At 44.0% G+C, this 27,221-nt stretch overlaps 2 protein-coding genes across 5 annotated transcripts in view; both read left to right on the forward strand.

The window, feature by feature from the left end:
- Positions 1-17,415, forward strand: part of ppp2r3a (protein phosphatase 2, regulatory subunit B'', alpha) — a 46,870-nt gene extending 29,455 nt beyond the window's left edge. For 2 of the 3 annotated variants that reach the window (XM_037486525.2, XM_037486526.2), the window contains exons 3-13: positions 10,346-10,648; positions 10,809-10,912; positions 11,003-11,105; positions 11,226-11,300; positions 12,522-12,765; positions 13,304-13,352; positions 13,448-13,537; positions 13,709-13,884; positions 14,019-14,137; positions 14,546-14,652; positions 14,816-17,415. In XM_037486525.2, the coding sequence (XP_037342422.2) occupies positions 10,346-10,648; positions 10,809-10,912; positions 11,003-11,105; positions 11,226-11,300; positions 12,522-12,765; positions 13,304-13,352; positions 13,448-13,537; positions 13,709-13,884; positions 14,019-14,137; positions 14,546-14,652; positions 14,816-14,912 (1,467 nt within the window). In that variant the 3' untranslated portion in view covers positions 14,913-17,415. Of the gene's footprint in view, positions 1-8,808; positions 9,461-10,345; positions 10,649-10,808; positions 10,913-11,002; positions 11,106-11,225; positions 11,301-12,521; positions 12,766-13,303; positions 13,353-13,447; positions 13,538-13,708; positions 13,885-14,018; positions 14,138-14,545; positions 14,653-14,815 lie in introns of those variants that run through there. The other variant, XM_037486527.2, reaches the window with a different exon arrangement.
- Positions 17,416-22,809: 5,394 nt separating this feature from the next.
- The window catches only part of fndc3ba (fibronectin type III domain containing 3Ba), a 73,407-nt gene continuing 68,995 nt past the window's right edge, over positions 22,810-27,221 (forward strand). Inside the window, exon 1 of one of the 2 annotated variants that reach the window (XM_037485782.2) lies at positions 22,810-22,934. The gene's annotated coding sequence lies outside the window, so the exon portion shown is untranslated. Of the gene's footprint in view, positions 22,935-23,034; positions 23,369-27,221 lie in introns of those variants that run through there. The other variant, XM_062557135.1, reaches the window with a different exon arrangement.

Here is a 27,221-nt window from a genome sequence, read left to right on the forward strand (position 1 = left end):
TACTATGGCATCCCGCTAACAGACTCACTGTCGCCACAGTGTAAATGGACCTGGATGTGTCTGCGTGTGTGTGAGTGTGTGACGGTGTTCATGTTTGTTTATATGTGCTCAGCCAGGCTTGTGTTCCTCTAGTGTTCCCGTCTTCATGTGTGTGTGGGCCTTTACATATGTGCCCATGCAATTGTGTGCATAGGTGTATTGATATGAATCCCAATTGAATGGATGTGTGTTTCGCCAAGTGTGTGTGTGCGTGTGTGTGTGTGTGTGTGTGTCTGTTAGTTGTCCAGGGGGTATGTTGACCCAGCTATTGCGGGTCACAGCTGAGTTTGGGAATAGCTCTCTGACACCCAATACCAACTCTTGCACTCTGGGAATTATGCTAATATTCCTCAGCGCCAACCTTTACCTCTTGCCTCACTCGCACATTAACCTGCCAATCAAATTGCAAACAAGGCATGCTCCCTCACACACTTTCATCCACCACTACGTACACACCGCTCCGTGGAGACGTGTAGGTGTGTTTCCCTCGGCATTGTCATGGCTTTGATGGGAAGCTTTGCAAAGCCCTCTGGGTTCACGCTGGCAATAGCCTCGTCATCTGTTTGTGTGTGTGTGTGTGTGTTTGCGCGCGTGTGCTTGCATGCGCACATGTGTTTATTGTTGATTTAGCTGCTGACAGACTAATACAGGGCTCTCTGCACCTGTCAGAACAGACCCATTAATCTCCATGGATACAAAGAAGCCAGCTGATATAAATCAGAGGCAAGGCCACAGCAGTCAAACCGGCGCGGGGAGGCGTGGCAGCGCTGATGCTGAGAGCAGAGGCGACTAAATTCGTTCGTGCCACTTGAGGTCAATGACCTTACAGCGGCAGTTGGTGTCTCTTTCTTGTACACTTTTTCTATTTTTTGCAAATATGAGAAGAGACATTTGAGATCACATTCCCCTGCACCCAAATGTGACCTTGCATGTTTTTGTTTCTGTGGGGTTATTCCAGCACAGACGATGGCGACATGATTTAAAGGCACACGTGCACTCTTAGCTGTACGCAGCGCTGCAGGGCTACTGGTTTAATTAACCTGTTGCTGATGTGTGTGTATGTGCCATCACTGCTTAAGTTAGAGAATGGTGGAGCGTTTCCCTCTCCAACAAATTGGGGAAAAATGCTGAGGAGCTTCACCTCACTTTCATTCTTGGGTATGGAACCTGAATTGGATTTCCTCTACGGAAAATATAATAGTTTTGGGGTTTTAACTGCAATATGTCTAGTCAGTACAATGGTTTTCTTATCTGAGCCGAATCTTTAATTAATAAAGTGTAAAGAGATTAATGCCACTCAATTCAATTCAACTCACACCTTTTTTTTATTTTTTTTATTCTTTAGCTTGTTGTTGAGGGAGAGATGACTGCTCCTCTTTCTGGATTTCCTCTTTCATATTTTTTAGCCAACCGAGGAAAGGAACTGTTGACCTGTTCGACAGAATGTTCTACTTTTTGGCACACTGAGGCATGAAAGGGGATAAAAAGAGCGATAAAGAAAATAACAGGAAGACGGGAAAACCAAACAAATGACTGTCTGTGTGAGACGGTGGGAGCGTTTTTTGTCATTTGAGAAGTTTACTTGGAGAAAAAGAAGATCTCACAGGGAGTTTTTGAAGAAGAGGAGCAGGGAAAGAAAAAGAATGGAGATGAGAAAGAGACTTGTGGTGCTTGTGTAAAGGGGGGGGGGGGGGGGGGTGAAGTGTACTGCTGTTGACTTTGGGTCGGCAGAGGATGACATCATTCCTCGGCTGCTTCCACAGGAAATAAGGTCACAGTGGGAACCTCAGCCAAGGGGGAAAGGTGCCTGTTCCAACCTAGTTGCAGAATGATACAGATGAATGCATCTGTTTGTACATGCACACACTCTCGTACGCACACACACACACACACACACACACACACGCACACACGCACACAATGCACTGCAAGACAAGGACCTGTGTTGCTATGTGTGAAAGGACTTTTCCAATACAGATCATGCTATCCAAGGTTAGCCTGGACAATGAAACACTCACAGCGCAGCCCTTTGATTCTCACACACACACACACACACACACACACACACACACACACACACACACACACACATACACATAGCACTTAAAAGCAAGTGACATGAATCATCACTCCCACAGACTCGGATGGCTTCCAACTGCTGTTCCCAGTGCATTGGGCTTGTTGGAGTGTGGACACTTGCACAGCTGCTGGTCTGCACACACACACACACACACACACACACACACACACACACACACACACACACACACACACACACACACACACACACACACACATATGCAAGTAACTTTTGCATCTGAAATGTTTATAGCTCAGTGGGAGGCATTGCTGCGTAAGTCTTTGGGCCTCCCTCACTGTCACCATGGAACCAACAATAACATGTCAGGCGAGCTGACGGGACTCCCCTTCCCCACACTGTAGGTTGTGTAATCTGATTGGCTGTTGAGGAGGCTCCCCCACAGAATCATGTCTCCTTGGGGGATTAAATTTAGACTGGATATGTTTTCAGTTTATTTCAGAATACTGACTATGTAGATGTGGGTGTGGCTGGCTTTGCTTATGTGTGTGCGCTTGTTTCCATGTGAAACAATATCCAGTTCCATAACGTTATGACTCGTTAGAAATCATCTCGCTAGTTAAACTCTCCCTTGGACCTCACCCTTCACCCGGCTCCACCCAAACTGCGCCTGCTGTTTTTCTCTACAAAATGACTCTCAACAGTTAATCTGGTTAAGCATATCGGGATTTGTTTAGCCCTGTGTCCTAAATTTAAAACAGAAGTTGTCTGGAACAAGTAGTTAGTGCCCCTATTAGCACTAATGACGTGTTTGAGTTGTTTGTATAAGAATGATGTCTGAGACTGTGGTTCCCTAATTCATAGTTGCAAGATTTTAAATCTATTAACACAATGGGTTTCATTGTTGGAACCTCTCACTGCGTCAGCCAGGGTGATTTCCGGAACGTTGGCCTTGATAATGAGATCAAGGAGCTGAGGGCGAGGCAGCAGAACTAGCCTACTCCATCAGATCCAGGATCACCTGTGACTGTTGGGGCCTATTGGACTATTGGACATAGTAACGAGCAGAGAGCTGCCACCCTCTAGTGGTGCACATCTGTACCATACGGAACTGTGTCTGTAGGATTTGAAGAGGTTCCATAGCTCCACCTACAGGATGATCTGTGATATGACAGTGGTGTGTCAGGGTCTAAATCAGAATCTGTTGCATTTACTCAAGACTAAGACTTTCACATGTTACTTCATTTCTATTTGTAATGCTTTTAACTTCAATTAAGTAGAGGGATGAGAAAACTGTCCTGAGTTGAAACAATTGCACAATTTTCCGTGATTGGGGCATTATCACAAAGTGACCGTTGGGAGGAAAGGGTGGTGCAAGACACAGAACCTTTCTAGGTCAAAGAGAAGTATTTCTGGAAACTATTGTATGTATCTTATTCAGTTATACTGTGCTCTTAAGGTAGTTAGTTGGGTGCATCATTGCTAATGCATCCTAACTATTAGCATTCCTTACTGCTTGCACATTCTTCAGTGCTATCTGATCGTGTCCCTATTAGATTTGTTATTAATATCGCGGGGCTGCAGCATGGCTTGTGCCGTGGCCCCTTTTATCTGCTGACGCATCTCTCTCTCCGACGGTAACATTCCATCTTTACTCTTCTGTCTGAAAAAGAGAGGAAACAGGATCTAATCGGCTGTGCCATTGTACTATTGATATAGCCATGCAAAAGTAATGCAAAACCTGCCCCGGTTTGAGTTTGCTGGGTTTTTTTTTCACATGTTGACAGTCTGTTGTTCCTGCAGAGGGATATGATTAACTGGGCAATGATCTTGTGATGGAGCTGGGCCACCATCCCAGAAATAGGCAGTGTGCTAAGTTTTCTATGTTTTCCTAACATTTCCTCTGGAGATTATTGAGGCAGCTCTACTTGCTTAACATTTCTGATAAAGGTCAAAAGTCAAATGTTTGGACACTTTTTATATTCAATTCAATAACAAAGTGTGTCCTAACTTTTAACTCATACTGTGTCTTTATAACAAGCAGGTATTGACTTAATAAGGTATAATTTTTTAACTATAACACTTTTACCAGAGGATATGTACCAGACTACTTCTTGATTGGATCCAGGATGCAGGAAGTAAACTATTGTTTTTACACAGCTGTTTTTATAGGCTTGAAACCAAAGATATCATTTGTTATATAGCGGGTTGAATAATTGAATGGAGGCAGATTTTTTTAATTGTTGGACTGGCTACCTGTTTCACGCAGATTCCAGCTATTATGCTACTGGCTGTAGCTTTGTGTACTCCCCGCCTGAAAGTAAAACAAATATACATTATTCTTCTAATGCTACGTTCACACCATGCATGAGTAGATTCCATGCCAATGTTCAACGGACGGCGTGAATGACGCAAATGGCGCAAAGTAAACAATTCACCTCATTTGCTCTAGTATTTCAACTTTGGCAAAAAATTCGCCCGTCGCTGTCATGCGAAAGCCAATCAGCTATAAGATGATCCGCCTGTCATCTGACGGTACTGTGTAATCATTTCTTAGTCACAGATCTGTCAAGTTGTTGGACGGAAACAGTGCTGCAGAATTGTACATGTCGTATTTTTACCAGTAGCAAAAGAGTGTTTAACTCAATCCAACTGGTGGTGAAAGAGTTTCTTTGACTCCTGAAAAAAAGAATACATTTCAAAAGAGAATATTTTTAGTATTTTCAATTCTGGGCTGCCAAGGTGCTGTGGAACTTGAGCTTGTGAAATTGTTTATTATAACACAGGGGGGGGGGTGCATTATTGAGTGATAATTTATAGTTGCTGTTCACACTGACCCTAGTGTTTTATGTCACTGCGGACTCAAAGCAACAGGTTAGATTTGCGCGACCGTTAGCTGATATTTGAGCCTTTAGCTCGGTGGCGATCCCCGTAAATCCCACAAATAATCGTTTTGAGGCAATGCGAGCTTTCGCAACCGGACAATTAAGGTGGACGTCATGAGCGAGGGGAATGAATGAGATGGTGCGGGACCCAATGCTGTTTACATGCACGTACAGGGACTATTTTTTTCTCTAGCTCACTGAAATGCGATACATGTTTGGTGGCTACAACTATTTTGTGCTTAAAGGTAACTATTTTGTGCTTAAAGGCAACTATTTTGTGCTTAAAGGCACTTGAGGGAGTACTTTATCTTCAATAATGTAACCGTTTGAGGGTTGCCTAACTACACCCTCGAACTGTTAGATTACTGAAGATAAAGTACAGCCTCTCGTACCTTATTGCTTTATTACACAACAGCCTCTTCCTCTGGTCAGACAGCCACAGCAGCTGTGTCATTAGCTGTCCTCCTTCAGTGATTTGGATGTTGGGTGACCATGACGACCACTGGTTCACTTCATCTATCAAGGCAGCACTTGAACTTGGTTCATTGTAGTTTAGAGACGAGGTTCCCATGGCAGCTTTATATGTGTGTGTGTGTGTGTGTGTGTGTGTGTGTGCGGGTCTTCTCCTTGAGAGGAAGTGTGTCCGGGTATAAAGAATAGAGCTGGGATGTGAACTTTCCTGCTGTTGGCACAGTAACCCTGGGAGTATTCCACCCAACACTCATTCCAGGGAGGGGGTTATCGCCATGGAGATGGCATTTGGCAGGTCTGGTCTGAAGTGAGTGTGTGTATAATCACAGTGAGGGGCGGGGTAGTTGTCTCTTTCACTGATATCATGTACAAGTTTAAACTGAATTTGTCCCAGTGGCCAGTTGGTTTCACTGCAAAAATATGATAAACATCCGATTAAGATACATCTCTATACGTAAAGTGCATGGCAGGCACTAGCTGATGCAGTGATGAATAGTGATATTCTGAATATGAAAGAAAAGTGTTTGAATCATTTAATTTTATCAGGGATTTTTTAAATGTAACTATTAATCAGAATACATATTTAAATATATTTATTGTATGACTTTGAATAGTGTGTGTTGCATATGTGAAGTCTGCCCGGTGCCTGAAGCAAAAATAAATGTGAAACGTGGTGGCTATATTTACACGGATCATTTTACACACAGCAGACAGCCATTTTCAAAGAGCAGATGTGTGTGTGTTTGTGTGTGTGTGTGTGTGTGTGTGTGGGGGGGGGGGGGGGGGGGGGGGTTGTGTGTTTAGGAAGTTGTTATGTTCACACTATTTAACTTCTCTGAAAGACTGGAAGAAGCTGGAGGATTCCTGTTAACTAAATCCATCGAGGCATACTTGCACGCATCCACACACACACGCACACACACACACAGACACACACACACACATAAATAATATGCCTGACAAATTTTGTGTGCTAATTAAAACCGTTAAGAAAGCGTGTGCACGGCGACAGTTGTGGTTGTTGCACACCTGGTCCTCTGCTCTGGTCCCTCCGCTCTTCCGCTCTTGCATTTATTTGATCAATGTTGTGAAGTCGGCTGACTCACCTGTTCTCGTCATAGTGGGTTTGGATCTGGGTTGCAGTTGGAGGGAAGAACTTGCTGACTTTACACTCAGCACGCACACGTGCAACTGTTGCTAAGTCCCCGTTTTAACTTCCTTTAGTACTTTTTGCCCTCTCAGTTTGCTAAACTCACCAAAAAGAACATTGTTGATCAAATGTGTGCATCAAAAACCATCTGCGCCCCATAAATCACAAATGGTTTCAGTGTCTTTTCAATATAAATGAAATAAATACATTATTGTATTAATGCTGAAGAATTGGTCCCTCAACATCAAAAATATGGACAGTAATAGTCTCAGATAACGGGATCAGTTCACACCATTTCAAAAATACATGTTTCTTTTGACCTGTAATGCTATCAATTCATCTAGATTATTTGGTGGATATATTTATACATATATACTATTTAGCCTGGAATGTGGAATTGTCTTTTTGATACTTAATTTGTGTAAGGAAGTAACTAAGTCTCCTATTACGTAGCTTATAGTTTCATTGATGTGGATAGACTTGAGTAATGTCTACCTGAGCACAGAATGAAACATGGTTGGCACATAGTGCAGACCTCATGTGTCCCTCCCATTTGGAACAGCTTGTCCCACAAGTTGCTTTAATGTCAGTTGAGTTGCGTTGTCTTACACACTGTAGTAAAGCATCGAGGACTCTTCAAAGGCTCCTTGACGAAGGGAACCGTTTTCTTTATGTTGGCGGTTAGCACTTTAGATCCATTCAGCGGCTAGTTTTAGGACCAGAGGGCAGGGTTCACAGACTGTCAGTCGGACAGGAAAAGAGCACACAGCTGCCCCGTGGCATCTGTCCTGTCTCTCTTTACACACACACACACACACTCATATGGACACCGAATGTCTTTACCCAACAATTTATGATATCACTGGGCATCCCTACAGTTCACGTGACTGTGCAGAGAAAGTGTTTGGAACTAACTTTTCAGTGATCAGACTCAGCTGCAGACCAGGGAGGGAGAGAAAGAGAGAAAGACAGAAAGGGAGGGAGAGAGAGAAGGGTTCAAATTGGACACAAATGGCTGGTGAGATGGTGCTTGTCGCGTCGGGCTCTTTTGATGACACACACGAGATAGCGATGGTATAATGTTTCTCCCTACTGCATGGAGGTGAGAAGTGGCCAGAAAGAAGACAATATGTGTGTGTGTGTGAGTGTGTGGGATCGGTATGCGACCTTGGATTCAGTAAAGAGTCCAGTTGTGCCAAAGAATTTCGTAGGGCTCGGTGCACTGGGAGCGGAGAGGAGTCACCCTAAAAAACCCAGGGTGACTCACTTATTTTTCTGGAAAGGCAGGACACATTCTCTAAGTGTAGTGTGGGAGTCGTCGCTCATCTGTTATTTACAGACCATGTTGTCAGTAATGCAGAGATACTGAAACAGCGTGGGAACAGTGACTCCGGGGTATGGACCGCCATAGAAATGTACCAAATGGGGAATTAATGTGTTTCTCTTGTGGAAAAATACCATCATTTTATTTTTTCTGAATGGACTTGAAAGTGATAGTCAGCAGCTTATCATCAATACACTCTACATGTTAGAGTACGTGTAAACTAAACTTTTAAATGTCAGACATTTGGGGGGAGTCTTGGAAGGATTTTATACCTTTAGCATATGAATATATATATGCAATTTGAGCACAACTACTAGATTTTCATTTTACACATATGAATGTGATTTTATTAGATAAATAATAATTGAATAAAACTACATTTCTAATAAATCATTATGGAAAACAATAATTTGTTGCAGTCAAATTGCAGGTTGTGATAATTGTTTTCTGACTTTTTTCTTTCGTCATCCATTATATAGAAACCATCTGTGACAATGATATTTGTTATTTTCAGCTGTTAAAATTATGAAGTTATTCATAAAACATGGATGTTAAATAAGAAAAAATAAAATTAGTATTTTAGCAAAAGGGAAGTGGTAAAAATAATGGATGGATTCAAGCTTTGAGTGTACTTGTCCTAGCCATGAGCGCTAGGACAAGTACACTCAAAGCTTGAATCCCTTCAATCAGACACACTCTGAGTTGTCTTTTCCCACCTCGGTCAATGGCAGGGACTTAGAAGGGTTTCGGTCCTGCAAAACGCTACACAGAAATACGCAACATGGCTGAACCTCCCTCACCACCCCCACCCCCCGAGCTGAGGACAGCCGGTGTGCCACGTGCATGCGTGCGCGTGCATGTGTGTGTGTGTGTGTTTGTGTATGGCCAGACCCCGGCGGGGCTCATGTTTCTCAGTGCAGTCCGTCAGAGCCCAGCTTGGAGCGGCAGGCACCAGTGAGACCGCACCAAATACATACAAGGGGCACATCAGAGGGCTCTCCAGCCCACAGAGGAGCTGCTGTTTGGGGCTCCGATTGGTCATAAAACAGCTGAGTGCCATGGTTCTGCCTCGCGGCCTGCACAGTAGCACGGGAGTCTTAAGGAACACCACTTTGCACAGACACACCGCTGGACTACTGCTGCACACGACACGGCTTCGGGAGCCGGTACATGCGGGTGGAGAAATTCTGTGAGTGCGACCGGTGGTAAAAAGGCCCTTTTTGACCTGAAAAAGCACACAGGTGCTCTCGTGGGGTCGTTAGTGGATATCCGAAGGGCCGCCCCCCCCCCCCGCTCGCCCGCTCGCTTTGCTCTCGGCGGTTGTTTAGTTGCCGGACAAGCCGGTCCTTTAGCGGAGGCCCGCGTCAGCAGCTGCACCGGTGGCCGTGTCTGGTGGGGGGTTACGTGTCTCGGCCCCCACCATGATGATCAAGGAGACGTCGTTATGCCGGGACCCCGACCTGAGGGGGGAACTGGCCTTTCTAGCCAGGGGGTGTGACTTTGTCCTCCCGTCCCGCTTCAAGAAGAGACTCAAGTCATTCCAGCAGCAACAGGTCAGTCGGTGCAACGAGCCGGATTGACCGCAAAATGCCAACTCATGACAAAATACACCCTAAATATATAAGTCACATATATTTATTCCTTAATTTGTTTCTTCCCTCTACGCACACATATCATCACAGATGTTTACACACACACTCATACACATTTGTCGTTGCTCTCATACACACTGAGTGACACACTATTCTGAGGCAGATACCAGCAGGGTATTAATAGGGGAAGGGGGTGCTGGAATAAAGTGATAGAAAGACCTTTGTGAAGGAGGGTGGGAGGTGGGCTGGGGGTCTGGGGAGCGGGCGCTACAGCTGTCCTGTTCAGTGCCCGCACTCCGGCAGCGTCCTGGCGGCCCTGCAGTGTGCGAGTTCAATTCCCCGCTTTATATCTTTTCTCTTTCAGTTATTGTAGGCTGGAAATTGTCACACTTTTGTGCCTCCTGGAGCTTTTCTTGCCAATCATTGCTGCATAATTTCAGAATATAAAACCAAGTCTGTCATTGTTTGTTCATGTTCACTATTATTTTCAGAGAATCCCACCACATCCATTACATTGAGCCTTTGTTGTCCTGGGTGTATTTTTTCTAGAAAAACTACCCAATTTCTTGAGTCTTACTGCCTATAAAACTATTGTGGATTCATGAATTTAGCTAATCTATACATTTTGATCAGGTAGAAATCAGGCGGCAATATGTCGTAAGAGTGCTGTCAATTTATATTCATAGTTCATGGTATTTTAGCTCTGATTTGCAAATCATATCTAGACTGTGGGGTTTTAGTTGTTTACCCTTCTATTCAGATTTTGTTCACAAACCCCATTTCGAATTGTATGAGATGTATGAGAGTGTGAGATTCCCACTCACTATTGCCCTTCTCTCCTTTCAGGTGCAGTCCAAACCGGAGAGGACACCGGGCACACCTCCACCTGCCCCAACCCTGCCCACGCCCTCGCCCACGCCCACACCCACCTCCACCCCAACACCGCGCTCACCTAGCCCTCCTCCGGCTCCGGTGGTAGTCACCCCTCCGCCCCCTGCCATCAACATTCCCAGGTTCTACTACCCCCGCGGGCTGCCCGCCGTGGGCCCGCCTACCAACCACGACGCAGCCATTGCTGCCATCGAGGCGGCCTTTGCGGAATTTGAGGAGGAGAAGGCCGACATATATGAAATGGGCAAGATCGCAAAGGTCAGTAGTTGTTTAGGCTGTTCAGCAATGCACTATGTACATAACAATATCTTTCTCTGGAATAACACAACTGTTTGATTTAACCCTTTTTTAGGAAAGCACAGTAGACAATTGATTATCAGGGTAAGTTAATGGTGTTGTCACTCGTCTCTCTGTGCAGGCATGCGGGTGTCCACTTTACTGGAAGGCTCCCATGTTCTCCTCAGCGGGTGGTGAGAGAACAGGCTTTGTATCTGTTCACTCCTTCATTGCAACCTGGAGGAAGTAAGACAGGCCTCGTGTTCATCTAAAGAAAGTCTTAGAGATGCAGCATTGTAACCCATCAGCTCATATTCAGCCCCTCGTCTCCCGCAGGTTGTTACACAGTTGCCACGATGATGCGTCAAGGTTTATCTCCCTGCTAGCCAAACCCAGCTGTAACTACCTGGAGCAGGAGGACTTGATCCCTTTACTGCAGGTAGACGTCATATTAACTTCCATCAATCTGTCAAGCAACGCAAACATTACACAATGGTTGTGCTGTCCTCTGTATTTACCGCAGACTTCTTTTCCTTTCTGGTTGTGTTTGAACTGTTAGGACATAGTGGATACGCATCCCGGTCTCACATTTCTGAAGGATGCACCTGAATTCCATTCACGCTACATAACAACGGTAAATGGCTTGAAAAATAATATCCATTGCTCCTTTAATGTGATAATGTGTCAGTGTATTACAGTGTAGCAATATGAGTATTCTGCTATTTAATAATGCAGCTACAGCTTCTTTTTGGTTATCCAAGGATATATACATAGATATACAGTATATATATATATACGTTTTTTTCACAGTATCTTATCAGCCTAAATCAGAAGCCTAGGCTAATTGTCAGTTTGTAGTAGTACTCACAAGAAATATTTATAAAATATGATATTATCAAAGGTTAACTGTCCAAAAGTTATTATTATTTGTACATTTGGGGTATTGTTACTTCTATATACCTCTTCCACGACGGCGCTGTTGTCATATGCAGTGACCTCTCAGAGTCCACTCCTCCTGCTCAGTGAAGCAGCTTCGCAGAACGCCTCGTTACTTCAGCTGCAAACTCTGTGTGCGTGAGGCGCGTGCGTGTCGACAGCTGCAACACATGCTTTAGAAGTCGGAGTTGGATGAGGCCCTGACCCCCCACATCCCACATGCCCTTACTTCCTTCAGTTAAGGTCAGATGACCCGCTACTGTATGAGGCATGTGCAGCCCCTGGGAGGTCCATGCACCGGGAAATGTCTTTACTGAGGCCCTAGTGTTGTGTTTCAGCGACCCCCTTGTTTCCATAGTACGATGGAGATCCTACCCCCAATATGAATCTGGATGAAAATTTCAGTTGTAGACAAATCAGTGTTTGGTCTCCCTCACGGAAAGATGAGGAAAATGTTTAATAAATCTGGATAACAACAAGGTCGGGGAAAATCCCATGTGCGTTTCATGCTATTTCCATAGACTGAATGCAGAGGCCAAGCAGCGTCGCAGCCTTTTGTCCTGAATCCCTTTTTAAACATCCATCAGCTAACAGACATAAAACATGTCATAGCCTCTTCCATCTCTGAACCTTTTCATATCATCCCAATACATTTGTACTCCTAATTTAACTTATTTTATGTGTTGTGCTTTGTTCTGTTTCATTGTGATTTTATTGCTGCTCAACTAGTGGCCTTTTTGGGACAAAAACAGTGATAGATTGAAAACAAAAGAGGCCAAAAAATCCACATAATTCTCTTCTGCGATGCTATGAAAAGCCCCACTGTAATGACAACATGTATACCTTGCTTATTTAGAGTAATACAATAAGTGAAGTTTGAGTCACTGTGTTAATCAGCACCATTCTGCCGCTCTCTCAGGTCATCCAGCGGATATTCTATGTGGTGAACCGTTCGTGGACGGGTCGTATGACCATGATGGAGCTGCGCCGGAGCAACTTCTTACAGACCTTGGCTCTGCTGGAGGAGGAGGACGACATCAACCAGATCACTGACTACTTCTCTTACGAACACTTCTACGTCATCTACTGCAAGTTCTGGGAGCTTGATACGGACCATGACCTCTACATTGACCCGAAAGACTTGGGAAGATACAATGACCATGGTAAGTAGAACTTAAAAAGTGGAGGGTTACACATGGGGGCTCATTTTACAAAAAGTAAAAAAAGGTTATCAAGAGAGAATCCAGGCCTTCAAGAAAAAGCACATTTTCTTTAAAAATGAAGCAGTTGTATACAATAGTTGTATTATGTACAGATTGTGAAACATTTTGTGATTTATGATATTGGTCTCTATTGGTCTGTGTTGGCCCTATTGCATTTAATACGGATTGTATGCCAGTAAAGAATCAGAAACAGATGTCTTTGGATTTTGGCACATTCATTTGTTTATTTTCCATTTGTTAGACCCCCGCTAGCTATTGCAGAAAACAACAGCTGTTTGTCCTGGGCTCAACACTTCCATGCTGTCTCATGTGAAATGCGTTACATTGTTAACAGAATTATATGACCACTTAACCAAATTTTAATTCACTTACTCTGTACTTACTCAAGTGCACAATAGTTTACAACAGGCCCCATTTGTTTCCGTGTGTTTAAACGAAAAACGTATTTGCTTATTTTTCTCATTCTCTCCTCTGACAGCCTCCTCAAACAGAATCATTGGAAGATTGTTTTCAGGGGCCGTTACTCGGTAAGTGGAAACACACAGATGAAAAAAAAAGGAGGTGAGTACTTCACCGTGATGGTGCTGTTGAGTGTGAAATTCTCCATTTCTCTTGTTTCCAGGGGTAACGCCGTGCAGAGGGAAGGCCGGATGAGCTACGCTGAGTTTGTCTGGTTCCTCATGTCTGAAGAAGACAAGAAAAATCCCACCAGGTGATGCAGAAGGGGATTGAGCATCTGTTTGAGCATTGTTTTTGTCACTGTTTGATGAATATCGCCTGCCGGGCCGATGTCACTTGATTTGCAAAGTAACTGCTTCAACCATGTCTGTTAGTTGCGAATGTCGTGCGTAACTCTAAAATCACTTTTCATATCCCCCTGCAGCATAGAGTACTGGTTCCGCTGCATGGATGTGGATGGCGATGGTGTCCTGTCCATGTTTGAGTTGGAGTATTTCTATGAAGAGCAGTGTGAGAGGATGGAAAGGATGGGCATCGAACCTCTGCCCTTCCAGGATCTGCTCTGTCAGATGCTTGACCTGGTCAAACCTGAGAGTTCAGGTCAGTGCTTTTCAGGACTATCTTATATTTATTGTTACTGCTACTGTCTTTTTTACCTTGCTTTCCAACCACAGCTCATGTCTAGCTCTGTGAATTGGGTAATAGCGGACACATTCTCGTGTTGATTTCTACAGGTAAGATAACCCTTGGTGATTTGAAGCACTGTCGGATGGCCCACATATTCTTTGACACCTTCTTCAATCTGGAGAAATACCTGGACCACGAACAAAGGGACCCATTTGCTGTGCAAAAGGTGGGCATTTACATTTATTAAATAAACCATTCAGCCACATTGCAGGAGCTGTCAATGTAAAGGGGAAAAGGGAAAAAAAACACAAAACAAAAGCAGCACCCAGTTAAAAAAGACACATTTTGGAGAAGATAATTGTAATATAACAACATTTAGTGCACTCAAGCTTCACATAATTCTACAGTGAACTTCACCTACTCTATTTTTAATATCTAAGATATTTCTTGGAATTAAAAAACAAATTACATAATGGGCTAATTGGTTTTATATATCCTCCCACATGTCTAGATTTCATATATTGTATGGTTTCAAAGTGTTTAATTTTGCCTCTTTATTTATTTTGAAAAATGTAATGATATTGTCTCTTTTTCCTCTAAAATGTGGGTATTTGCTGTCCATGTGTCGTTCCAGGACATTGATAGTGAAGGTCCAGAGCCTTCTGATTGGGATAAATATGCTTCAGAGGAGTATGAGATTCTGGTTGCTGAGGAGACTGCAAATGAACAGCTACATGATGGGTACGATGCATAGTCTTATACTTCCATACATGCCGAGGTGCATTTTTTCAGTTTTTCAGACACTTCTGAAACAGACAAATTCCTTTTTTGTCACCTTAAGATTAGCTTGACAATAAAATAAAGCAACAATCAACCAGTTCTACTTTGCATGTTGTTCTTCCAGGTCCTTTGATGATGACTATGAATCTGAGGAGCTTCAAGTTCCAGGAGACATGGGGAATAAAGTGGAAAAACTGGTCATATCAGACCTGTCAGCATAGAACTATTCCTTTGGATTTCCTTTTTTTCCCGGGAAAACAGACCGGAATGCCGCAATGGAAGTTCCCCGCGGACGGGAGCATCACAGAAAACATGGACTTAAAGACACAAACCACTCTTGATAACTCTGGAGTTCCCTCATCACAGACTTTTTTTTGGTGTGTCCGTGAGACTGCGGCCCATTACAGTTCTGTGTCTGGTGCAACAGTGCATCTGAGCATCCACAGAGAACAATTTCACTGCCTCCAGCTCTTTGCACCGCCCGAGAGAAGCAAACTGTAGCAGAGCGCGGATGGGGGGGGGGGGGGTGTACGATAAGCTCTTAAAGGCTTTAAGACTCAACATTTTACTGTAAAATAATGTAATTGTGATTTTTGACTACAGACAATCCTGCCAGCAGACAATCATCTGAAGGTAAACAGACCGGTTCCACAAACAGACAAAGTCATCGTGATAGGCACTGAAGACCCACAGTCACAATGACACAAACAGACAAACACTGCCACCAGACACCTGCTGCCCGGGCAGCTTGTCACTGGGTTCCTTGCGGAGGAAGACGTTAAACCTCCTTTCAGGGAGGACTTGTGTAACAGTTGGGGTGGTCCTGGCGTCGCCTCTCTGTGGCCAGTCAGTGCTACTGCAGACTGTTGCTGTCACGCACGTTGCTTGATGGCTGGCCAACTCTTTTTTTTTCAAAGAGGGAGTTCGGTTCACTGCACAGCCCAAGCTGCGCTATTATTAGTGCGTCATTATCATTGCTCCACCCCTGTGCTATCTTTTGAAATCATTTTTTAAACCTGTACAAAGTCGCTTTCAACAAGTACTGGAAGGTACCACTTTGTTGTGTCATTTCTAATGTTACGGTGAGACATATGCAACAGGAAATGATGCATGTAGACAAACATATCAGCTCTCTGGTAGAGTTGCCCAAACATTTCTGCTAGTAAAGTCTGTCGCGCAATAGATAACCATAAAGTGCAGTTGTCCAGCACAACGTGTACGGCAACTGGTAATTACTTTGATATGTTTTAAAAATGTATGCCAAAAATACTGCTTCTACATCTCATTGTCTTACAATCTTCTTATGGAACATCTACTCTCCCCATAACACACACACACACACACACACACACATAAACACAGTACCAGACACACCACTAAAGATGGCGCTTAAGGACCCTTGGTCTTTTGACATCTAATTTTGTCTTTACTTTATGCAATAACTAACTTTCTTTCACCTTTAATTAAAACATAGGCATCTCAGCGACGGATTTGTTAGAACATGTTCAAATAAAGTACAAACTGATTGCAAAGACAGACACACTTAGAGAGATTTGGCCTTTTAATTTGAATGAACTGACCCTTTCACTCCATTTCACACTGAGGTGCACTCACGGTGACAGGTGCATGTGTGCACACTGCCCTTACTGTAGTAGCTAGGAGCATGTGTTTGCTTAGAAATAACTGACAGAGTGTGTTTTAGGAGCGTGTGATGTGTAAGCTCTCAGTTTCGGGCTGTTCATCCTGTACGTCATAGTTGTTGCCATGGGGATGGTTTACCGGGGTCAGCATGTGTGTATGTGTGTGCTTGTATAACTCTTTGATTAGGAATGGGGCCGCTTTGTCCTTTTTGGCTTCAAATTCATGGTCATATACCTCCTTTACCTGGCACTTACTGTACATACGCATACACTGATACACACACAAACACACACCACAGTTGCTATTGAAAGGGAGACGGAGCTTGAGGCGGCTGTAGGTTTCCTCCCTCTGCTCTATAGCCATTGTAAATGTGCCCCACTGTGTATACACCTATATCATTATAATAATACTGATAAGCTGTTATAAATATAACAGCTCCAATTTTGTATGTATTTTGATGGTTTGTATTGCTGTGCCACTGTGTGGCTTGGGTTAAGAGGGTAAGTATGTTAGATGTGTATATGTTTGTGTGTGTGAGGGGGAATCCTTTAAAGGACTGCCTTGACAATCACAAAAATGAGGAGAAGCAGCTCAAATGGAGACCCTCTGAGACTGTTGTTTCCCTGCTGTGGTCACACACACACACACACACACACACACACTGGCACACTCATCCAAACAGTGTTTAAGAAGAACTGTTGAAGGCCAGGGGGCATTTCTGATAATGCCCTGGTACTCGCACATGCAGCATCAGGCAGGAGAAAGCCATGCAGGACTTTTTATTTTGAAATGACAGTCCTACTTTGAGAGGTAGTCAGCAGACTTTTATTTTGATGTACTTCCTCTGTGCAGTGGAGACTTGTTTAGGCTGAGATGTGTTCAGACAGTTGTTGTGTTGGCATGGTTTTCTTCCTGTCGGTCATTTTACTTTCTTCTCTCCCTTCAATTTCACTCTTTTCTTTCTCTATGATTTTTCTCTTTTCTTTTCTCCATCAATTGCGTTCTTTTCTTTTATAAGCCTGCCCCTGTTAGTGGTTGCTTTTGTCTGATGCTTAAAAGTGAAATAAAAATGTTTCAAGAATAGTAATTCTCCTTTAAGATTCTTTATGGTTGCCCACATACCGCTCAGAGTCACAAACATCTCCAACACACACACACACACACATGTTCGTCATTCACTCCTTGCGTACACACACTGTGTACAGTAAGTGTGTTTGCCTGCACGGGTGCTCATTAGAGTGTACTTTACAACCTTTGGAATTGCTGAGTTTGCTAACTCTGCTTCAGCACCCTTTTTCCCTGAAGGCATATATTTTTTACATGTCTACAGTTTTTCTTCATGTGTTGGAAATGCGCGAAAACTGCATAAGGCCAAACTCAAACAGTTCTTTAAACGTTGAAATTGACACTACGGCGACTCACGTTTAACTGATGTGGTTTGAAGTTTCTTTTCCCCAAGGGTAGGTGATTGCTTGATGGCAGCTCAGGTTATTGGCGGTTCTCGGATCCACGTGGCCTGTACTGCGACCGTCATATGGGAGATCAGCAGCTCTGTGAATAATTGCTGTGGCTTGCGTCACTTCACAAGTACCGTCCTCCTCCTTTTCCTCTTTGTCCATCCAACAGTTGTGTGGGTATTTAATGACGTTGCCACAGAGTAGTTTAAAGTATGTATGTAGGTATTCTATACCCTATATTTGAACATGATTTGAAGTAGCATAGTTTACCCCACCGACTGCATTTTGGCTGGAGCCATCGCACGTTCTGGCTCCCAAGCTTCCATCTGCAAAAGTGGGATTTCAAATGACCTCACCTTAATGTTTTCTTAGAGATGTAATCCATGGCAAACTTTTCTGTGAAGGGATTGTTGTTCTGAATGCATCAATTGTCCTGGGAACGGTGTAATAGTTGGCATGCCAACATGTTGTGATTTGAGCAATTTGCCTCCCATCAAAGGCCAGACTTGACTGGTCATTGTTTGAAAAGGCTTGTTTTTTTCCCCTCCACAAATGTCAAGAACAAAGCAATTAGTCAAACAGATCGCAGTCCCAGCTGCTTGAATCACTGACATTCCACTGCCGCCATTACCAACACCCACCACCCTGTGGTGGTGTGACACAGCCTGTGTGATGTCACCCCCTGTGATGTCATGATTAGAAGGTGTTCTGTAAGTAGGAACCCATGACATGATTGGCAGCGCTTGAACAAACACCGATCCCCCTGAACACAGAGCTTTAGATAGAAGCTGACTGGAAAAATTGAAGGAACAAGAAGGCAACTGGAACCAATTCATCTTATTAAAGAGAGAAAAAGAGATTTCGTCCAGGCACCAATGGGCCTTGAATCAGGCGTAAAGTTGTGCTTGTTCCAGACATACCAGTGATACCAGAAACATGAGCCCTGAATGAAGCGGCTTGGAAAGGTCCTGAGAAGAGGAAAAAAGCCACTGGATGCAATTCATCTTAACAAAGAAAGACACAGAAATGTGTGTCGGATACAAAAGGACTTTCCTGTATGTTCCAAACATTAAACAGACAATAGTAATGTTATAATTATATATATACCACACATGCAATACCGAATAATAGTTTGATACCTTTAAAGCCACCATGTGCAGATGTTTTAGCCATGCTAACGGCTCAGCTCAGAGGTTGAGCATGGTAAGCAAGAGACATTAGCAGGTAAACTTTGTAAATCCGGGCCTATTATCATTATGCCTTTAGTTACTCGCCTCTTTCAAAAGTGATCTGACGGCTTGAGTTTAAAACGAAAAAGACACACGGGTCAAATGAAAACGATTATATTCACTGTGTTGATCATTTCTCTCAATATTCATGGGTTCAATATTCACATCTTCTCTGTGGTCAGCCGCAGTAATCTATTTCAATGCTACCACAAGATATCAAAATGTCATATGCGTGGCTTTAATTAAGAATAACATTACACAGCTTACAACATAATTATGCTCTTAATGGTCTTGTATAATTGACAAGGTATCTACGTGTGACCGTTTAGTTTGTATGAAGGTGTGACTCGAGGTGTGACTCCCTCTGCGTATTCCCAGCTCATTGCCAAGGAAATAATGGAATTATTGGCTTTGATGACATGAGGTGTTTAGATTTAAGTGGCACACATCCCAAATCAGATCCAGCTCATCTGAGAGGGTGAAGGGTAGCGAGAGATTGCCAAAAAGACAAAGACACACAACACAAAGAGGGGGAAGAGCGAGAGAGAGAGAGGGAGAGAGAGAGAGAGAGAAGAAAGGAAGCATGCCTGCTCATGTTGGTGTGGAAAGAGCTTGGGGTTGACTCCTTTGAACTCATGATGAGCCAAATTCCATCCTCACAACTATGGGAGTACCTAGTACCTCACACACACACACGCGCACGCACACACACACACACACACAAGCCGCAACCATCATGTTCCATTCAGGTCTTGTTTTGCTGCCAGACACCCATTATCTTCTGTCACCCGGTGTCTCCAACTAGCATTTAATCCAACATTGCGCACGCACCTAACCCTCAGGTAGACACAACACACACACGTACATGCGTGTGTGTGTTTATAAATGCAGGTAAGCGCGAGGCTGAGGCGTAATCAACGTTTTCAAAACCACACGGAAGGGCCGGCTGCAGTCCAACGATCTCGTTCCCTGCTTTCCCTGCTTTAGAGTGTGGATGTACGCATCATCTGCCCGGACACATTCCACTTACTTCAAAGACCTCTGGTGAACTGGGTTAGCAAGATTACAGGGAGCGCTCGCTTTAAAGAGCCTCAGAGAGAAAAGAATCTGGGAGGGAGAAGGAAGGGGGAGAGAAAGCAGCTGGGTCGGTGCTCGTGGCGTCCTGGCCCTGACACACGGGGGAGAGAGCTGCGTCGCGCTCCTCGTCTCCTGTCCGACGCGGATCTGATCGAATGGGACGCGGGCCGTCTGTAAAATGTCTGACAGGTCGCTCAAGGTTGCTCCAGTATGCCTGTTTTTTTTACATATAACTTTAAATCAATGAGTTTTTTTGTTTTTGTTTACACAGTTCACTTTACAAAATCGTGGGAAGATCTCCTTGATATTGAGTTACAGCACATGTTGCACAACAATCCACTTCACACGTGTTCAAAAGTTTCTTAGCCCTTCCCAAAATCATCTGCTTCTCTTTATCTACGTTGGCTTTTTTGTGATTAATACAGATTTGATGGAGGAGATCAATAAGGGATAACACAGATTTAGCTCATTAGTGTATTGCATCAAATACTATTCATTTTATTGTTAATTCAACTTTTGGGCCGAGAGGGGCGCGAAGTCTTTAATGTGCTCAGAGAAAGTACAGATGTCCATCGTAACTCAAAACTTCATCATCTGATGAAGATCATGTGACTGCATATGCATACTGAATGCATGGATCATGAGGTACGATTGAATCAACTATGAATACAGGATTAACTAAGCAGCTGGCACATTCACAAAGAGTGGAATAGTGGAAATATTCAATTAAAGCTAAACTTCCATCTTATTATTAGTGGAAGGAATGGAAAGCAGTTGTGAGCTCTTACATATACCTGCTCCATGCTTTTATGCAAAGAGAATTTCGAATGAAACTATTTCTGCATCTATCAAATTAACTTCCACAAAATGTGATGGAATCATATGTTCAAACAAATATAAACAAAGTATTATCATACACTATTTCTTCGGGTACTCCAGAGTCTGTGTACACCCACTGTACATCCCTGGGACAGAGAGCCTTTGGTGGGTCAGGAGGATTCTTCCATCTGACACATCAATTGCCCCTTGAGGATGATTTGTGTTTGTTGAATAGAATTTAATTTAATTTAATTCCTTATGGGCAAACTGTCCTGATCTAATGCCTTTTTCCCCTAATGGCTTAGAATTACACAAGTGGCTGTTTTCTTGCTGGAATGCGTGTGTGTGCCAACGGAGAGACGTCTAGAACTCAGGGGCAATGGGTGTATTTGGCTGCTTGCTTGAAAATACAGGAAGAAAGAGGCAGATCACTGTTGGAGACAAACTTGTACATAACAGACTTAAACCGGGGTAATAACTAGGACAACATTTTCTGTTTGTAGTTTAGATTAAAAAACACACATAAAAGTTACTATTATCTAACGATCTGAACCCGTCAGTAAGTCTTATGTTGATGTTATTGTGTAGTTAACTCACTATTATACAGTTTTCTGCTGATTGGAATTCCCTTCTCTATATAGTCGGTCAAAATCCTGCAGACATTCATTCTCTTATGAGGGAAAAGTCTGTTTGGCTCATGATATCTATCCCCTATTTACTTTAGTTTTGAAATGCTTGAGAAATGACTCGAGATAAGATGCTCTGATCCGGACATGCATTTGTTGATGTCAATGTCTTGATTCCAAGCGCCAACGCGCCCAGATAACTTTCTCCACTGATTATAACACTGCGCCTACATGTGACTGTGCTGTACTATGATACGCTGATGTGGCCAAATGCTGCATTGCTACATGTCTAGATATCATCTTATTTTGATACAACCTATCAGCGGTAGATCTGGTGATGATTGGGCATATTGGTTGAAGAAACCGTAGAGATTATTAATGTACCCATGTGACAGATTCAGACCCAATTCCCCTAATTTTTTACTCACATTTTCTGAGGTGTAAACCATTAAAGCTGTAAACTGAGGGATGTGGGGGTTCATTGCAGCCAGCAGAGGGACTTTGGTCTTTTCACTAAATTGTTTCAGGGACACCGGGCAGAGATCAGACCAACCTGAGGAAATATATGTTATGTCTCATGTTATACTAAAGCCATTTTTCACTAATACTGACAATCATTGATTTCTTTGTTTCTCTTAATTAAATTAAGGATGATGAATGTGTGCAAAGTGACCCTGGTCAAGCAAGTCATTTGCCGATGTAGGTTCTGGTTTGACGGGGTTCTGTATCAGATTATGACAGATAAACACAAACCTGCCTAAACTGGATTCAGCTTGCTTTTGTTTGCAGAAGAGTTCACTACCCACCTCGGCCTGATGTAAAAGAAAAATGCTCCAGGACACCTAAATGCTTTTCCACCTAAAAACTAAAGTAAACAAGAATGGTAGTAATATCATAATCGATTTTATTTCTACCTGTACCTGATCAGTGGTCACCAAAAAAGGTAACCCAAACTGTCTTATATTAGAGTTGAGTTTCCAAATGTTCCGATGGCTAAAAAATCAGAATAAATATATAACATATATAACGTTGATATCGATACATAAATGGATGTGATACAAATAGTGCATCATGAAGAGTTCATCAGCGTCGCCTTTAGATTACCACTCTGTGTGAAAAGACGTGCCGGCACATTGCTTCTTCCACACAGGTGAAGGAGCAGCTGTGCCCTGTGTGTTGTTCTTTTTTTTGAATGCGTGGTGTATTACGGTAAAAAAAAAAAAAAAAAAAACGAAAAGTAGGCGGGCTCAGACCTACATGTGCGTAGCGTTTTGATTGACATGGCGGAGTCTCCCAGTACGCGTTGCGCCGCGCCAGCAGACAGCAAGACCCGACCCTGGGAATAAAAAAAACACGCAGCCCCGTCTGTTTGAAGAATATTTTATTGCAGCGAGGTGAGTTCTCTCTTTACACGTCTTCTTACACCGCCCCGCAAACTAACTAGAATGGCGGCGGACGGAAAAAAGTTTTATAAAAGTGCTTGTCTTTGAGTATGTGTGTGTGTGAGTGTATGTGTGTGTGCGCGCGTCTGTGTGTGTGTGAGAGAGAGAGTTTGGAGAGCTGACGCCGGCAGTCTGGGCCACTTGGCCAGCGCAAAGGAAAAAGGAAAAGCGGCTCCTGGGCGGCCGATGGGCTGGTGAACCGAAACTTTTTCGGCAAAAAACGTCCGCGTTCATTTTAAAAACGAGTTAAACGCCAAACTTAGATGGGTAGTTTTTCATAAGCGGGGGGAGACGTTTGCGTTTGGATTCTGCACCTTTTTTTTTGGCACCCGATTGCGCAGCTTTCCCGAAAGAATGTGTTTTCGTCTCGGAGGACTTCAGATGGAGTGAGTGCGCCACAGGAGAAAGACTTTTCTCTCCCTGTGTCTCCCTGTGTCTCCCTGTGTCTCTCTGCGTCTCCCTTTGCCTGTTTCTGCAATCGTTGCGCCCCGACATTCCATCTGGAAATGGTCGGTCGTGTTGGAGCTGCCTTGAAAAAAAAATGAGGAAATGAACACAAATGAGTCGTTATGGAAGATGCTGAGGCAGTCAGATTTGACAGAGGTGGACGGGTTGCGATCTCTGAATCGGCGCTATAGGCGGTCATAATGCATTCGTGTGTTGGACAGTGGTGAAGGGGTCTTGTCTTTTTGGACTTTCCGCAGGAGTTTGTGCGCCCTTTGCAGAATGCAGGGAGAAAAAAACCCATCTCCAGCATATCCTAGCATTCCTTCCAGCCAGCCTCCCTCTCCCTCTCTCTCTCCCTCTCTCTATCTCCCCCTCTCTCTCTCTCAGAAATGACTACGTGTCTGTGTGTTTGTGCAGGGAAGACAAGTCTCCCTCTCAGCCCCTCCGACGCAGACGTGGAAATCAAACATTGGTCTCCTACTTTTGGAGCGATCGATTATCTTCCACGTAAGCGCACAGGAAAAGGGGCACCGCAGCATGGAAGTCTTCTAGTGGAGACCAGAGATGGGGCTGCTCTAGGTCGGGAATTCAAAGACGCACGAGATGACTCTAGAGACCGATTTTGGTGGCTGCGCGTTCATAAAAAATAAAGTGTTGTAAATTGGTAAGCTGTCATGATGAGTGGTGGATGGGGGGTCACATTCGCAACCCCCCCCCCCCCACCTACCCTCGACTCGTATTCGGTGGGAACGTTGGAGAACATAGTCAAATGAAGAAAAAAAAACTTAACACTTCTCTGACACACTCGCCCACGCGCACACAAGCGCGCGCTCCCGGCACCGTGCACTTCTGTTTTTTTCAGGAAAGAGAAAGAAGAGAAGGAGAAATCCGATCCCAAATACATGACGTCAGATGACATTCCTTTGGGGAAAGGCTGATGTGGCCATGTACATTTTCTTTCTGTGAAAAAACTGATATTGGGCTTTTTTTTTTCGTTTCGGGTGTTGCAGGGGATGAAATAATGGCTCCCCGCTGAAAGGATGCGTTTAGGTGACCAGAGGAAGTCTCTCTGTGGGGCATGAAAAGACTATTTATTTTGCACCAAAGAATAAAAATTAGAGTTGTTATTAGAAATTTACAGAAATCTCTTTAGGTCGAAGTAGCATAAGATTCATTCAAAACGTCTTATCTCTGAATCATGCCCGTACTCACACAAGAGCCCCAGGAAGTTTCATCTCTGCAGCTCGTGTGGGTGAAACCGTTGCTGAAGGCCCTGTTGGGTTTTTGCACTGTTGGTTGGTCACTGCAGATCACAAGCCGTATTATCGAAGGTGTGCTTTGTTCACAGGTTAAGTAATGCACCTACTGAATGAGGTTTATGTCATTGCTGGCTGAAAGTTAAGCCTCTTTGGTTTCAACATTTACATTTTCACAATGAGAATGTAAACAAGGCTCCCAGGCCGACTTTTAAAAGTTCTGAAGGCCCGGTTATGTCGTCCTCGCATTCTTGGCAAATTCAGTCCAAAGTTTGGATGAAAAAATCGTATTTGTAATGACAGGCCTTGGGGGTTTTTATGTCTCAGTACTGTATGTTTGAGTTGAGTTGGCGGTGTAGAGAGCCAGGAATGCAGCGCGAGAGGATCTAAAACAGCATAATGTAAGCGGGGATTTGCACCCAAACTGATGCAATACCACGCAAGTGAATTTCCTCTCCCAATTTTAAACAGCCTCTTGTAAAATCCCCTTTCTCTATGTTTAAATAAAAAAAAATGAATACACTGCGATTCTATAACATAACAGAAAGAAGGGCGTTGGGACTGGAGTCAGGTTGAAGGAGGGAGCCATTTGAATGCCGCTTTGTGTAACCATTGTGGCTTTGTCCCACAGGTACGACTCATTCATCTGTGTCAGTCTGGGTGACGGTGCGTCACTACCTCCACGCGTTGCCCCCTCGTAATCAGTCTGTTTTAGTCCACTTTGGTGCCCTGACCCGGATCGCTTAATAGCTGCCAGGAATTCCGAGTGGATCATTAGAAAAGTCCATTTGTTGGGCTTTCTCTGACAGACCGTTTACTGAATGTAATCAAAGTTTCACAGTTTCCCCGTTTTCTCCCCCAGCGGCTGAAAATACTCACAGGGACCCAGATGTGTTTTGCCTCAAATATTCTGAGGCGGGTTATTCCTAGCGCATTGAGGAAGTCGTTTGCGTGCTTCATGAGGACTCGTGATGCCGTCTGTCTCCGTGTGACCTCAGGAATTGACCGGGTTTCGCTGCTTTCTACCCGCAGCGGCTTGTGGCTCGCTGTGAGACCTTCAGGTACGCCAGGTCCAAATGGGGTCAAGGAAGGGACATAGAGTGTGTGTGTGTGTGTCACTTAGTGTTACCGTTCTGTCGCCCTAGAGCCAAACCCACCATATTTTGCATTACTGTGCATTTTTTGCTTGATGGTTATTTCTGAGGGACACAAATAAAAATGCTCTTAAATGGTCCTTTTATGGGGAGGATAGAATAAAGATTCACATAAAAAGACATAACGACACTAAATATCATAGGATTTTGGATGACATTTTTGAGACATTTTACAGACCAAGAAAGTAATCAATGCATCCAGAATTCAATCATCAGATCGATAATAATATGTGTTACAGATAATGAAACAGGTTCACAAGCCCTGCAAGCTTTAGGATATAAGGATGCAGAATGCCCAGTCTGTCGCCATCGCTTTCTCCAAATGCAACAGGTGTGTTTTGATTGAGTGGACGAGCGGCGCCCTGCTTGTTGGGAGCTTTTACTTCTCGCCGGGTTGGACGTGTGGAGGCGTTCCTGTTCAGTGAGGTCGAGGGGTTGGAGGAGCCAGAAGTGCAGGAGGAGAGGTTCCCGCAGTTACTCTTCCTCTCGTCCCGGGAACGCCTTCTGCCCCGGTGGCGCCGCTCGCTGTGACGGAGCAGTTTGGCTTGAAGACCGCAATCTGCTCCGAAATGTGATGGAGCGCAGTGGGTCTCTAGAGGGGACACCAGCCCAGTCTTTCATTTCTATTAATAAGCAAGTGGATGTAGTAAGATGACGGAAATCTTCGTGCCATTTATCCGCTCCCTTCATCCATGAATCATGTCGACTGTCACTTGTGAGAAGGAACGCCAGCCTTTCTTCACATGGGAGAGACGCTTCTTAGAAACATGACATGATCAAAACAGTTGCAGATAAATCTTGTGTCCATACTATTTATTTATTCAGCCGTGGTGAAAACTGCGACTGCAGTATGTTACGTTGTGTTGCTTGAAAAGCTTTCCAAGAAAGCAGTGAATTTTCCCCTTGCGATGATGCTGCTGAGCGCCGTTTGTCAGTGAGTGACGGGATGCTGCTCCTCTCGCAGGCCGTGAATAGGAGCGTCTGTTAAACCCGACGCAGCGCTCCTTGTCTACCGCTCGGCGCTTTCGCTTTCAATTCCCCGGCTTTCTGTCTCTCTGCCCCCCCCCCCCCCTTCCCCCCCCTGCTAGGCTCTCTCCCTCCTCTGTTTCCTGCTGGCTCTTTCTCTCCCATATGAAAGGTGGCTTTTTTTTTTGTTGAAGTATCCCAGCATCTCATGTTTGCTTGGCACAGAGCTGTGATGTTTACCCTCCTCCTCTCTCTCTTTCTATCTGCCTCCCTCCCTCCCTCCCTCCCTCCCTCCCTCCCTCCCTTCCTTCCTCCCTTTTTTCCCTTCCTCTCTCAACTTTTTTTTTTCCATCTCCCGTGATAATTTCCTGCATTGTTGATTGTTGATTTAGAAAAAGATAAAATAACCTTTTCAA

The sequence above is a fragment of the Pungitius pungitius genome, chromosome 14 (genome assembly GCF_949316345.1).
Source record: "Pungitius pungitius chromosome 14, fPunPun2.1, whole genome shotgun sequence".
In the NCBI taxonomy this organism is placed as follows: domain Eukaryota; kingdom Metazoa; phylum Chordata; class Actinopteri; order Perciformes; family Gasterosteidae; genus Pungitius; species Pungitius pungitius.